This window comes from Polypterus senegalus, chromosome 3 (assembly GCF_016835505.1).
Source record: "Polypterus senegalus isolate Bchr_013 chromosome 3, ASM1683550v1, whole genome shotgun sequence".
Classification (NCBI taxonomy): domain Eukaryota; kingdom Metazoa; phylum Chordata; class Cladistia; order Polypteriformes; family Polypteridae; genus Polypterus; species Polypterus senegalus.
The window spans coordinates 178,040,315-178,054,790 of NC_053156.1; the positions used below are offsets into that span (position 1 = coordinate 178,040,315).

Genomic DNA, 14,476 nt, shown 5'->3' on the forward strand with positions numbered 1-14,476 from the left:
AAAATATACATTTTAAAAAATTAACAATATAGGTCTAAACAGAATTGTAGACGTTTTTGGGAATATATGAGACTAAATATTGAAACATGAATAAGTATAGCACATATCTGTATATTTACTATGAATTACAGATCTGCCACAAAAAAATTAAATCATCATCCTGTAAGTGATAAAAGTAAGTAAAGCATGTCTACAATTAAACTATATAAAAATACATCTGACAATAAATATAAAACTAATAATTAAGACTTCATTAGGCTTTTTTGTACATTTTGTAAACTAAGACTGAAGTATTTGATTCTTGACAGCTTTCACTAATTCTTGACTGTTATGTACTTGTGCAATTAGTTACTTAATCAAGTGTATGTTGCTAGAGTGCACTGACCTAAACAAGATCTCATTAAACTGGTTTATGTTCAAACTGGCAATTACACGCTATCTCTTAAAATGGAACACTGCTTTAAAAATGGAACCACTACTCTGTCTTAACGGATACCATGAGAGCTGTTAAAAAACTGAACAGCTTAAATTTTTACTGTTATTGCCATTATGATAAATACAGGTATTAACAAAAGATCAACAAAGTACAGTGGAACCTCAGTTCACGAACGTCTCGGTACACGTACAACTCGGTTCATGACCAAAAAGTTCGCCAAACTTTTGCCTCGGTTCATGACCACACACTCGGTATACGAACAAGCCAGTTTCCCTTTCGGTTTGTGTGCGCCGATGATTTCCGCACGTGTTGCATTGTTCTCGGTCAGACGTGCGTGCTTGCACGTACATGCGTGCTTTTGCTGTGAACTCTTTGTGCTATATTCCATTTCCCTTCCAGTTTGTACGCGCCGATTACTGTATTTAAGCACGTGTTGAGCCGCTCCCTGTTCATTGTTCTCAGTCAGGCGCGCGTCTTTACCTGTGATCTCTTTGTGCTCTACAGTATTTCGTGTGCTTTTGCAGTTAACCATGGCTTCTAAGCAAGTGAAGAGTGGTGAGAAGAAAGTTTTGAAGAAAATTGAAATCGAAGTAAAGAAAAAAATTATTGAAAAGTTTTGAGCATGGCGTTTGTGTTACTGATCTTACTGCCGAGTACAAGAAGTCAAAATATAAGATTTTGACTATTCTAAAGCAGAAATAATCTATTAAAGCAGCTGATGTTGCAAAAGGAGTTACAGCGTTAACCAGGCAGAGGCCTCAAGTGCTGGAAGAGGTAGAAAAACTGTTGCTAGTGTGGCTGAACGAGAAACAACTTGCAAGGGATAGCGTAAGCAAGGCAATGTTATGCGAGAAAGCCAGGAAGATTCATGGCGGTTTGCTGCAAAACTATCCTTCTACGAGTGCCGAAAGTGAGGAATTTAAAGCCAGTAGAGGATGGTTTGAAAAGTTTCGCAAAAGAAGTGGCATTCATAATGTGGTAACTGCGAAAGAATTTGTGAAAAATTTCACAAAATTAGTGGAGGATGAAGGCTACATTCCGCAACAAGTCTTAAACTGTGACGAGACCGGATTGTTTTGGAAGAGGATGCCGAAGAGTAACCTACTGTAAATTACCCAGGAAGAGAAGGCTATGCCCGGTCATGAAACAATGAAGGACAGGTAAACCGTTTTGCTGTGTGCCAATGCTAGTGGCAATGTAAAAATCCAGCCATTACTTGTTTACCAATTTGAGAACCTTCGTGCTTTCAAGCAGCACAATGTAAACAAAGCCAGACTGCCTGTGATGTGGAGGGCAAACACAAAGGGGTGGGTCACAAGGACATTGTTTTTGGAATGACTGCACGAGGCTTTCGCTCCCGCCGTGAAGCGATATCTCGCATAGAATAACATGCCTAAAACAGCTAAACAGCTAAAAACACCAGAAACCCAAGAAATCACAACAGAGAAAACACCTGAAGGAAAACATCCCTCCATCGGGGAGCCAGACTCTCCCTCAAAACTGTAACCTCCTCTCCACCCAGTTCCTCCTCACTTCATGCCAGAACTCGACTTATGCAAGGTTAGTTTTCTTGGTGGTTTATGGTTTTTGTATTACAGATTTTTCAAAAGTAAATTTTTCAGTTCATAGCATGAATTGTTGCAATGTTACTTTTCCCTTTTTTAAAATGTTCGTTTTTTTTCCCTGTGCTTAAAACTCATTAAAAAAAAGTGTTTACGGGGAGTGGTTCGTAGCGTGATTTGTTGCAAATGTTACTTTTCTTGGTGGTTTATTAAACTACAGATTTTTCAGTTCATAGCATGAATTGTTGCAATGTTACTTTTCCCTTTTTTAAAATGTTCTTTTTTTCCTCTGTGCTTAAAACTCATTTTAAAAAAAGTGTTTACTGCACAGCGATCGGGTTGTAAGGCTATTAGCGTGAACTCCTGCAATGTTACTTTTTTGGTTGCTTGTAGTTGGTTTTTAAATAATGTTCGGATTTTTTCAAATGTTCCTTTTTTTCCCCCTGTGCTTAAAACTCATTAAAATAAAGTGTTTACAGCGATCGGGTCATAAAGCTACAGCGCGAACTCTTGTAATGTTAGTTTTCTGTTGTTCAAGGTTTTCTTGGTGTTATTCAATATTTTTACATTTAGTTTACTATTAGATGTGCATTCTATCGTATAATTAACTATATTTGTGCTTAAAAATCTTTAAAAAATATATATTTACATACAGTTTGTACGGTCTGGAACGGATTAATTGTATTTACATACAATCCTATGGGGGAAATTGCTTCGGTTCACGACCAGAGTTTTGGAACGAATTATGGTCGTGAACAGAGGTTCCACTGTATTTGTTTTCTCAATACTTATGGTTTCTGCACAATTTGTTTAATAGACAAAAGACTCATTTCAAAATGTAGCACTACTCTGCTACCATACTTTTTTTTCTTCAAAAAAGATCCCTTTTTTTACATGATATACAATGTAATTATTGTACACCGAGCGAAATTGCAAATAAAACGTCTCCCTCACTCACTGCGGCTGGAGCATAAACTGAGACAACAGACAAGGCACCCAGAGAGTGCCGTAATCTGAGTCTCAAAAGATGCTTGTTGAAAAGAATGACAACGGACACTGTCGGAAGGAGCCGATCTGTTACAGCAACAGCTACTCACTAAATATGACAGTAATCAGAGCGACCAAACCAATAAAAGGTGTATACACCTACAGAGATCTGGCCATTCCCAGGTCTGCGCACCTCAGAGACTGCTGGCACTGAAATACGGAGTTTACGTAGCTCCTCCGACAGAAGAGAAAGAGGATCATCATGACGGAGAGACAAGACGTTCCACACGCCTACCCGCCTCATATTGGAACCTGACTGCTGCTGTGCAGAATGTGACTCCTCAGCACCACACCAGTTCTGATCGCTGGTCGCTGGATAGGGGTGTGTGGTGCTCCTGACATATATGCAAATGGACAAAGGTCCAAGTCTTTTGAGTCCTTGTGTTTCCTGTCTTGCTATATGGTTGAGAGACATGGACGCTATCCAGTGACCGGAGATGAAGACTGGGCTCCTTTGATACTGTGTGTCTTCGGAGAATCCATGGGTACCACTGGTTTGACTTTGTGTCAAATGAGCGGTTCCTCATGGAGTCCCAAATGAGGCACATTGCATACATTGTGAGGGAGCATCAGCATTACAGTCATGTGGTGCTATTCCCTGAGGGTGATAAAGCTCACAGGATCCTCACTGTTGAGGACCCGAGTGGCTGGACCAGGCCAAGAGGATGACCACATAACACCTGGCTGCAGCAAATAGATGTTCATTAATGGAGGATGGTAATGGACCATGTGTCTGCCGGTTTGCCAACCAGGATCCCAAGCTGTTTCGTCGTGTGTGGCAACACACTGTACCAGCGCATGCTCCCAAATCTGACAAGAAATGACTTGACCTATTGTATAACTACAAGGTATTTTTTAAAATAAGGATGCAGCATCACTGCTAAGTTAAACATAATATATTTTGGTAATACATCAAATATTTTCAGAATATTGCTAACCAGTATTAATTAAAATGTTGATATTACTACATAATTTCAAAAAGGCAAAATAGAATGCATGTTACATATGAATCTTCACTTAAAATTAATTTATTACCATCATTTGTTTCATGGGCATGAAGTCAGCACTTTGTCGAACCCGATCAAAAATCTTCGCCAGCTGAGGATTAATGAAAGCATCATCTAAAGAAAAAGAGACAAAAAATAAAGTTTGTACATATCATGAGATTTTATTATTGATGATGTGGTAAACCCAATTATATATATGAAGGATGAAGCAAATGGTAGAAAATTAACACACTTCTAAAAGCAACTAAAAATACTCAATGAGAACATATGCTTGGGGTCAACCTACCAATACACTGTTTATCTTACCTCTTGCCAGTACACACAACTCATTTGTTGCCTCAAGTTTCTGTAAAACTAAGTGTTATTTAATGTGCATCTCTCGAAAACAGGTAGTGCCTGTGAAAAGGTTTTTCCAAGAGTAACAATATGTTTTGTCATGCAGTATGAGCTAAAAGAATGCATCACAAATGCAGTTGAAAACTGCTAGCTATTTTAACAAGCTTCCTCCCATACCTTATGTTTGTGAAATCCTTTTATGAGCAAATGCTTCAAAAAGTATTCTGAAAGTCCCGGTAAAGGTTTTTACAGTGTTTACACAAAAAACAACAACTCATCTCTTATGTTTATGATCCAATGGCACACTGACATTGGCATTGTTCTTCTGTGCTTAACAGTATGCGTTTTCACAAAAACAGTGACAGTCTTCTTAAAAACGACTTTGCTACTTGTACTATTAAGACCTACTTAGCAAACTATTCCAGATAGGTCCATCAACATCCCCTCAGGATTCCAAATGTTACAGCTGCTATTAACTTTTGACTATAAATCATTTACTTCACTACTAAATCCTGAAGGTCAGAACAGCAACATTTTAGTTGCTTGTATGGAGTGCACTGCTGGAAAAAAGAAGCTAGTACTCAAAGTCTACAAAACGCATATTGAAAATAATGCACAAAACTCTTTGATGAGAACAGACTATTCAGCCTAACTTTCATGCTATTGGTCATTGTAATCTGTTACAATGGTGGCTCTGGAGATAGAAAGTGCACACTTATGACTAACATAGAAGCACCTAATAAAGCAACGAGAATGTTTGTTGTACGTAGTACAAGCCAGATTGGTTACCCTAAACATATACTGTTCTTTTTAGACCACATCTGTAATAGCATGTGCAGCTCAGTTTCCATTTTAGAAAGATGAAACAACAACCCAACTGAAAACACAGACAACAACAATTATACTCATTTCAGGACTACAGGGAATGAGATAAGTGGAAAATATTCAACTCCTTTATTTAGTAAACTCAACACTCAGTGGTACCATGACAAAGGGATTATAAAAAAAAAGAATGGATCCTGGATTCTCAGAGCAAGTCCCCATCGAAAATATTTAAAATTTAAACTGATGAAAAATATGTTTTCAAATGTTAACATGAAGAGGTCTTCAAATTTTGATTTTTGTATTCTGTTTAAATGAGCACTCAGTAGGAACAGATACCACATAATTTTTCTTTTCCTACCCTGACACTACATTTTCTACAATGTCATACACCGAGTTAAAACAAAAAACGACTGGCTGAAATTTTTACTCGGCGATAATAAAGGATAAAGCGGCAACTTGTAAACGTTGCAATCAAAAAAGCACTATACACATATCTCAAAATTGCTTCAAAGTATCTGTCTGAGGTCTGCAAATATACAACTACATACTGGAAAATTTAGTTTTAATTTCAACCAGGATGCCTTTTCAGTAGCAATGAGATTTAAACATGCCGCTATTACAGAAAGTTCTATAACAAGCCATAAAAAAAGAAATAAAGGTTGTTTAGGAAAAAAAAAAATCTAACAAACTTCAAATTAGGTTAATAAAATATAACTTAAGTTGGAATATTAACATATCACTCCATTACAGTCATTACAAGCTAATACTAGATAATATACAAATACAGACTGTCTAGTAATGTTTCATCTGACAAATATTTTACTGTTTGTGGAAGGTTTAATTTTAGCAATTATATAATTACAGATACCAAAAGTGAATAAGGTAATGAAAAAGAGAATAAGTATTCTAATAAGGCATCTGTGCCAAACTGATGCACGACTTCCATGAATGAGCAGAGAAAAGGCAAATACTACTTACTGGTTCACATTGCTGTTCTGTAATTTTGAAAAAAACTATATTTGGAAAAAGCAAATCCAGATATAATTTAGATTTAATTAGTAGGCACCTGCTGTTTTGTATTTTATTCACTAAATGACAAATATAGTAATGAAACAATATATTAACATTATTCTCACCCTGGATGCTGAGCATCTGTCCAAGTTTTAAGGCAGCACCACGGACTTTGCAAAGAGTACGTACAATCCTCTCTGCATTAGCTTCTGTGAGAAATGGGCTGGAATCAAGCACTGACTTCTTGTTGCCTAAAACAAAATATTATATAATATAAAAAATTCCAAAATTAAAAAATATTTTACTCAATTTATCTGAGATGTTTTGAATGAACACCAAAATAAATGGCTCAAGAAAAAAAATCTAAATAATGATTACCATTTAACACTACAATTACCAGAGCCAACAAAAAACTTGTAAATCTGGAACACCTTAAATCCCTTTGCACCTGTCCGTCAGCCACTTTTGTCTTCTAAATGTGTCAATAAGCCCATGCAGAAAGCACATTCTTTTAAACACATTGTTAAAACAGAAACGTTTTTCACATTTTAGTAATAAATGACAAAATGTAGGCATGAACTGTATAATGTGTGAAGTCTGATGGCCAAATATAAAAAAAAAAACTTTCACGAAAGGTGCAAGTACAATACAACAGCTTCTGTGGTGCAGCTTTTTTGCTGCCTTTTCAATTGTGTAATTCGGTTTTTGTTCAGCGCTCTTTGGAACTGTTGCTTTTTATCTGTGCACTGCGTCAGTTCACGTGAGCCACTCTGTGTACATGCATCGAAGGTTCCCAGTTGTGCTGGTGCCATCTCGTGCTATGTCCATGGCTGTATTTAATGTTACCTTAGTCCTGGCACTTAAAACTTTCTCTCGCAGTTTCACGGAGTTTGTGTCAAACACCACCCTGACCATCTCATCTTCCTCTCCATAAAGCACAGTCCTTCACCCGTGAATATTTAGTGGGAGTTTGCTATTGGATTGCCGCTGACGGACGGCCTTATATGGGCAGGCACTAAATTACAAACGCCAGCGGCAGCCTGTCTATGAACTTAATTTAAAGTGTAGGTTTACATCATGCTTTGTTTCAGTAGCAGAACTCATGAATATGGTTGTATATGTCACTCGCCGCTTCTTATTGTTTCGCTGCCTTCTCAATTATATAATGCATGTTTTCTTCAGCGCTTTTTTGAGGTCTTCCTGGTTTTCTATGTACTGCGTGATTACGTGGGAGGCGTGATGATGTCACACGAAACTCCGCCCCATGGCGTTGAAGCTCATCTCCATTACAGTAAATGGAGAAAAACTGCTTCCAGTTATGACCATTACGCGTAGAATTTCGATATAAAACCTGCCCAACTTTTGTAAGGAAGCTGTAAGGAATGAACCTGCCAAATTTCAGCCTTCCACCCACACGGGAAGTTGGAGAATTAGTGATGAGTCAGTGAGTGAGTGAGTCAGTGAGGGCTTTGCCTTTTATTAGTATAGATATATATATATATATATATATAGATATAGATAGATATAGATATATATATATATATATATATATATATATATATATATATATATATATATATATATATATATATATATATATATATATATATATATATATATATATATATATATATATATATATATATATATATATATATATATATATATATATATATGTGTGTGTGTGTGTATTTGCACAAACAAATTCAGCAAGTTTTCAACTAATGATTTTTTCTTTGTCCACTTTCTTATTCTGAATGCATTATCTAGCTTTATAGTCTGGCAATGAGCAGTCAAGGTGATGTATGCAATTGTACGATACCTTTTCGGCCAGGACAAGTACAGTATGTTAAAACATCGTTTAAAACATGGAATTCAGGTTGAGTTGAAGTAGGTAAGGATGATGTGAAATTCTTCAGGTTAGTCAAAATCTGAATGAACAATCTTATACGCAGTGATAATTTTACATCTTTAGTGAAAAAACCTTCGCTGACTGGATAGAATCTAATTTCCCTGAATAAACTCGATACCCAGTTACCCAAGTCCTAGGTGAAATGGCAGTTGTACTTGGCAAGAAAGATGGCTCCACTTTGGTTCTACAATAGTACCTCTAAGTTTAGAGATCATAACTGTGTGCTTATTCTCATGATCATTAGATTTGTATATTGTTAACTGCATGTTCTGTATATGTCAAGTGCAGATACTTATGTGGAACAATCTACAAGGGCCTAAACAACTAAGGGAAAAGGTACACTGTACCAACAATGTTGCTGTTCACAGATTACTTTGAGTTTGAAATGAGGTCACTTAGTGTACACAAAAAAAGTCGTGCTTTAAATGCATTGTAAATATAATAAAACATTGAACTGTTTATTATATAGCTAGCATAAATTTTATTAGTTTTATTTAATAAAATGATTCACAGTACTTTAATATATACCAACACAAAGTTTCAGCAATCCAAATACCTTAAACCCTGAAACGTATCCACATAACAAACAGCATAAAAATTACCATTCTGATCTTCAGACCGCAAACTCTTCTTAGCCACTTCTGCAAGAGCACCGATCCCAAGACCTACAGCCAGACCTTAAATGAATAGATAAACACATAAACTCACTAATATTTACTTTAAAATTAATATACTGACATTAATAGTAACCAGAATTTTTTTAGTAACATCAGTCCCACTCTAGATACAATTAAGCAGTGTTATGGCAACTACTGTATAAACAGGTTTAGTGCAAGGTAAATATTGAACATTTGGAGTAGGGCTGCATCAATACCATTTTTACAGACCAAGTATGACTACAGATAGTTTGTTAGTATTTACTGATACCACTGAATTGAGGCTGGAAGATAGCATTTGTTTATGTTCTTCAATTGTCAACTTCACTGTTATCATTCAACAAAGACTTAATTTGGAATAAAATGATTCAAAATTGAACAAATAAGTCAAAGTAGGGTACATTACATAGATCAGATTACAATGCCATTTTTTTAAATGGCTCAAATTTCACAGAAAAAAAAAATCACATACAATTAACGTATGTAAAACAAACCAACATTGTTTCAAATCTTTTAACATGGGATGTAATGGTGTTCACAGTAATCTGGCTAAACATAACATGAACATTTCTCTTACTGGTATCCCATTTTTTAAGATAGCTAGCTCACTGGCATAAAGGTATATAGGTCAAACGTCACTAGGGAACACCTACCACTGGAAAGGTGCATGACTCTTTTGAGAAAGTAAATGGCAGATTCTTTCTGATAAACAGAAGCATCTCTGCATGTTCAGCTGTAAGCTTGTTTCTGCTTTATTAAAAATGTGCACTAAATAATCTCTCACTCTCTACATTACTGCATGGGGCTGAAACATATTTCCTTGACATACGAGACAAAGTAAAGAACCAGTACTGACAAGTACTAAAGTGGTTTGTCTGAATGGGAAATGTGTTCTCCCTCAGGTATGTTTCCAGCTATATGGCAGCAGCTACTGGAACAAAGCACACTGATGTTGATGTATGCTCATCTATAATCTCATTCAACATTCACGTCAAACTACTACTTAGCTGGTCCTTTCAAGGACTTTTGGCAGGCGATACCACATAATCCTGTCCAGTTGCCTCTAGACCACACAATTCCTGCAGCTCTAGCAACACCATCTCTTTGGCTTCCTTGGCTGTACTGATATATGAAATGCACTGATCCTTATATCTATAACAGGATATGCATGCCAGTTTTATCTGTATTTATTCAGCTTAACAAGATCGTCGGAAAAAATGCTACATATTTATTTTAAGAAATTTTGGCAATTAAGGATTTTTTAATTAGCCACCCAAATAATTAATAAATTCAAATTTATTTACACAGTTATGTTCAGGATACAAATCTGGGAAAATCTCTCTCTAAATTTGGAGTCAACGGGTCACAAACAAACATGCCCGTGCAACATGACTGCTAATGAAATTACATCATGTGGACTCATGGATATGTGAACAGGCCTTTATAGTTCTTATCAAATGGAATCTTTTCGTCTGATTTCAGGGCACAGCACAACTTAGAAACCACTCTGAATTGATTGGTTGAGGATTTAATATGGAAAATAAGCATATCTTACTCACAAACAACCAGGTCCAGCTTAACACCAATCACACAAGGTGTTTTTCAAAGTGCTCTTTTTTTGGCCCACATAGGAATACTGGTTCTAAATGCAATGCACACAAAAGTATAAATAGAAATATTGTGTGTTTCTCATTTAATTCCCAGTATCCAAGAAATGAACATGTTGCAATGTGAAGGACACTGACAAGTTCAATACAAAACTATCTGTCATAAACTTGGTCTTACTGTAATGAGCACATTTTCCACACTAATCCTAAGTTTAAAAAAAAAACAAACTTGGAATTTCAAACAGTACCCTTAGTAAACAAGGATCTTGTTATGTGTTCATGTCCAATCTGCATACCTTCTAGGTGTGGGAGGTACAGCCAATAGTCCAAATTACAATTTAATTAAAAATTCTAAAGCTTCTGGTAGATACCAGTATAATGTATTTGTATGTATTTTTCAGGTTGAATTGTATCCTTTAACAAGTAACAAATGTATTACTGAATAATTATGTACAGTGGTGCAGCCCTTGTCTACTGAAACACTTGTTAATGTTCTGCTACTCAAACAGATTCAATAGGTATTCAATAGGTATGAGCAGCTCCTTTCCAAGAAGAAATATAGCTTCTACAAAACCTCGGCAGATGCAAAAACGTTATAACAAAGAACAACCATCTCTCCCCCCAAAACACATACAATAAAATTATGAAAAAAGGTAAATAAATTAATAAATCTTCTGATTTGGTTTATAAACAAAGAGTAGTCACACTGAGGCATCATAAAAGGTATACTGCAGAAGGTATGAAGGAGCACCAATAGTGTTTCTTGACACACATCCGCTGAATAATTTTCTGGCCAAAAGTAATAGTGTGCCAGACAGAGGATAAGCAGCATTGATTACTTCATGAATTAACTTTAAACCAAATTAAATTTGCAGTTGGTGTGTTTTTATTAACGTGTTAGCCACTAAAAAAATGACAGATGTCATAGCTGAAGTTGCAGTTCTGCTTTTTAAAAAACATGATACTCAAGTGCTGAAGTCAGATAAAAAAGTTTTAGAACTCCAAACTTATCAAAGAATAGCAAACTCTTAAGACTCTGACAACACAGCATAGCAGGGGTCGGGGAACTTTTTTAACCATTACCCCAAAATTTGTTTAAGTCACCGTTACCCCCATAATTTGAAAGGAAAAAAATCGTTTTTAAATTCAAATTATTTATTGAATCCGTTTTCAAATATAATATAAAAATAAAAGGATAAATAATAAAAAAAAAATAGGACAGCATTCACTTGGCGAAATGGTGTTGTTTCATTTTTGAAACAATGACATCAAAATTAAGGATCTTTATGAAAAAATGCTTGCACATTGACCATATGTATCACACTGCATCGTATTTCCAACTTTGGTGTTCGAAATACACTCAAACCTGTTTTTATGCGGTAATAGGGACTGCATAAAAAACACACAAAATTTTTTTTTCGAAACTTCATATAGTTAAAAAATATTGTTCGCAATAAAGTGAGAAAAAACTTTTACTCCCACCTACCAAATACAGTCTTATCAGTCGTTTTCAAAATTCAATGTAGATCGATGCAAAAAAACAGATTACAACGTAAATAAATTATTTTTCTAATACTGTAGTCTTAATTGAATTTCCAAAAAAAAAAAAAGGCAATATGCATAAGGATCGAGGTGTGCTATGGAGTAAAAATGGTTGACGAAAACGTGGTTAGTATGTCATATCACCGGCCACCAACGGTCGGCGCAATCATGATACCACATACGTATCACCAGCCACCAAAGGGATAATACAACATTGTCTTACCTTGATCGTCGAAGTTTTTCAGCAAAATACTGTAGTGAATCTATTTGAGGCTATGGTGGCAGGGTCTCAACATGCAAATGGGGCGTGATGTATGCGCTTGAGTCGTCTCTCCCTGGTGTTGTCGGCAGCAGTAGTGGCGCGATATAGGCGCTTTCAATTATTGTAGTCGCTGGCAGTGGTGGACTCGATGCATCTCGTTCAGCTGCTCCGTGGCGAATCAATCTTTGGTATCTGGTAGAATTAATCTTTGGCCGTTCACCGCCTCCTTTTAACGGATGCGTGCCCCTCACCCGCACAGTGTTACCGCTTTTGTGCTCGACGCGCGGGGAAGTTATAAATGTTGGTTGCAATCGGACTGGGAGCTCACTCTACGAGATACGTTCATTTAGATATGCCACTTTCTAGTGTGTTAACAGATCAGGAAGAAAAATGTAAGTCGCAACAAGAAACAAGCTTTTTATTTATTTATGTACCTATGAGTCCTCATTACCCCCAAAAATATCACTTTTATCCCAATTGGGGTAATTTACCACTGTTCCCCGACCACTGCTGTATAGGATGACACTTGGAACTATTTCAGTCTTATAAAGTTTATGTTCGGCAGAAATTTTGCAGCCCAACTTGGTTAAATGAAATGCCTGATGGAGAAAATATTTTTAAAATAATACTGAAACAAAACAGAACTCGTGCAATAAAGGCTAGTTAAAAGAATTAGCTTTTTCATTCACTTTTGTTGACAATGTATCATACTATCATTGTCTTATTCAAGGAATCTTGGGTGTAATTTTTGATTTCTCGATCTGTTATTTAACCCACGTAAATCAAGTTAAGAACATTTCATACTTCCAACTTAGGATGAATAAAGTTTCTATCTATCTATATACTCCATGTTCACTTATTCCTAACCTTTTCAGATAGGACAGGACAATGAAAAACTTGTCCATGCTTTCATCATATCCCACACTGAATACCCCAACTCTCTGTTGTTACTCTCTGTTGTCAAATGCTTATCTTTTATTTCGGCTGAAACTGGTAGAAAACACTGCTGCAAGACTCCTCACTCAGATCTTAACAGTGAGCAAAAAATGCCCGTTTTGCTCCATATTCACTGGCTCAAAAAACTTACAAACTTATATCAAAATGTGGTTTTAGGGTAAAGCAATGCAGATATATGGGGGTGGAGGGTTACAGTATGACAGAATTTAACAGAATTTAAACAGTAGTAGAAACATGCAATGAAGTAACTTCACAAATAATGACACCACACTTTTGACTAGACCTAAAAAAAAGAATGTAAAACAGAAACGTAGTATTTAATGAATTATGACTGCATACTAAAACAGCAACATACCTCCAAAATTTGCCAGTCTTCCAATTCTAGTAACTGGCACCTTCCTTTCTCGTGCTCTTTCACTGAGCTGAACACAGAAGAGGGAAAATAAATTAGTTATGATACAAAGTATATACTCTACAGTCCAAGTATCGTTTACAGCAATTTGGGGTCATATTGAGGCAAAACCTATCCTAACAGTACTGGGCACATGGCAGGAAACAGCCATGGACAAAGTGATAGTTCATTACAGGGCCCATTCACAATAATATTCCCATATGCCATGCAAGTATGTAAATGCAGACTTGAATTCTATCCTGACAATGACCAGGTAATATATTTGAATCTAATACTGCGGTTGGATAAGGCAGCTTTAATTACTGCAGGACCTAAATAGTACCCTGTGTTATAGAATATAAAGATAATTTTGCAAAGTTGTTTATTTTTTACCAAACTTGACAGTGTAGAAGCCTTACACTCAACTCTTCATAAAAACTTGGCAGTTTTTGAAAAGTAATCATAGCATGGGTTAGTTTATACAATTTAAAAATGCCATTATGTGGTAAAATCAAGTTGAGGGCTCTTTGGAGTTTAACGTCAAAGTCTCTTTATTTACAAAGTTTAAATACAATAAAACTGTACATTTCATTATTTCTACATGGCCTACAAGTCAAGTTGGGGAGCATGCACTGGTACAGTGCATTGCTGCACCCACTACACAACAAAACAACTCGGGATCCTGGTTGGCATCCCCCCAGGCAGACACGTGGTCCAGTCCCACCCACCGGAAATGACCCTCTTATCTGCCGCAGCCAGGTGTTACAGTCATGGCCAAAATTATTGGCACCCTTGGAATTTTCCAAGAAAATGCTCCATTTCTCCCAGAAAATTGTTGTAGTTACAAATGTTTTGGTATACACGTTTATTTCCTTTATGTGAATTGGAACAACACAAAAAAACAGAGAAAAAAAAATCAAATCTG

At 36.2% G+C, this 14,476-nt stretch overlaps 1 protein-coding gene across 1 annotated transcript in view; it reads right to left on the reverse strand.

Moving 5' to 3' along the window:
- LOC120525708 (atypical kinase COQ8A, mitochondrial-like) overlaps positions 1 to 14,476 on the reverse strand; it is a 154,264-nt gene that overhangs the window by 87,058 nt on the left and 52,730 nt on the right. The window contains exons 4-7 of the mRNA XM_039748244.1: positions 13,516 to 13,582; positions 8,739 to 8,813; positions 6,350 to 6,475; positions 4,081 to 4,166 (exon numbers count right to left, since the gene is read on the reverse strand). Coding sequence (XP_039604178.1) covers positions 4,081 to 4,166; positions 6,350 to 6,475; positions 8,739 to 8,813; positions 13,516 to 13,582 — 354 coding nt within the window. The remainder of the gene's footprint in view (positions 1 to 4,080; positions 4,167 to 6,349; positions 6,476 to 8,738; positions 8,814 to 13,515; positions 13,583 to 14,476) is intronic.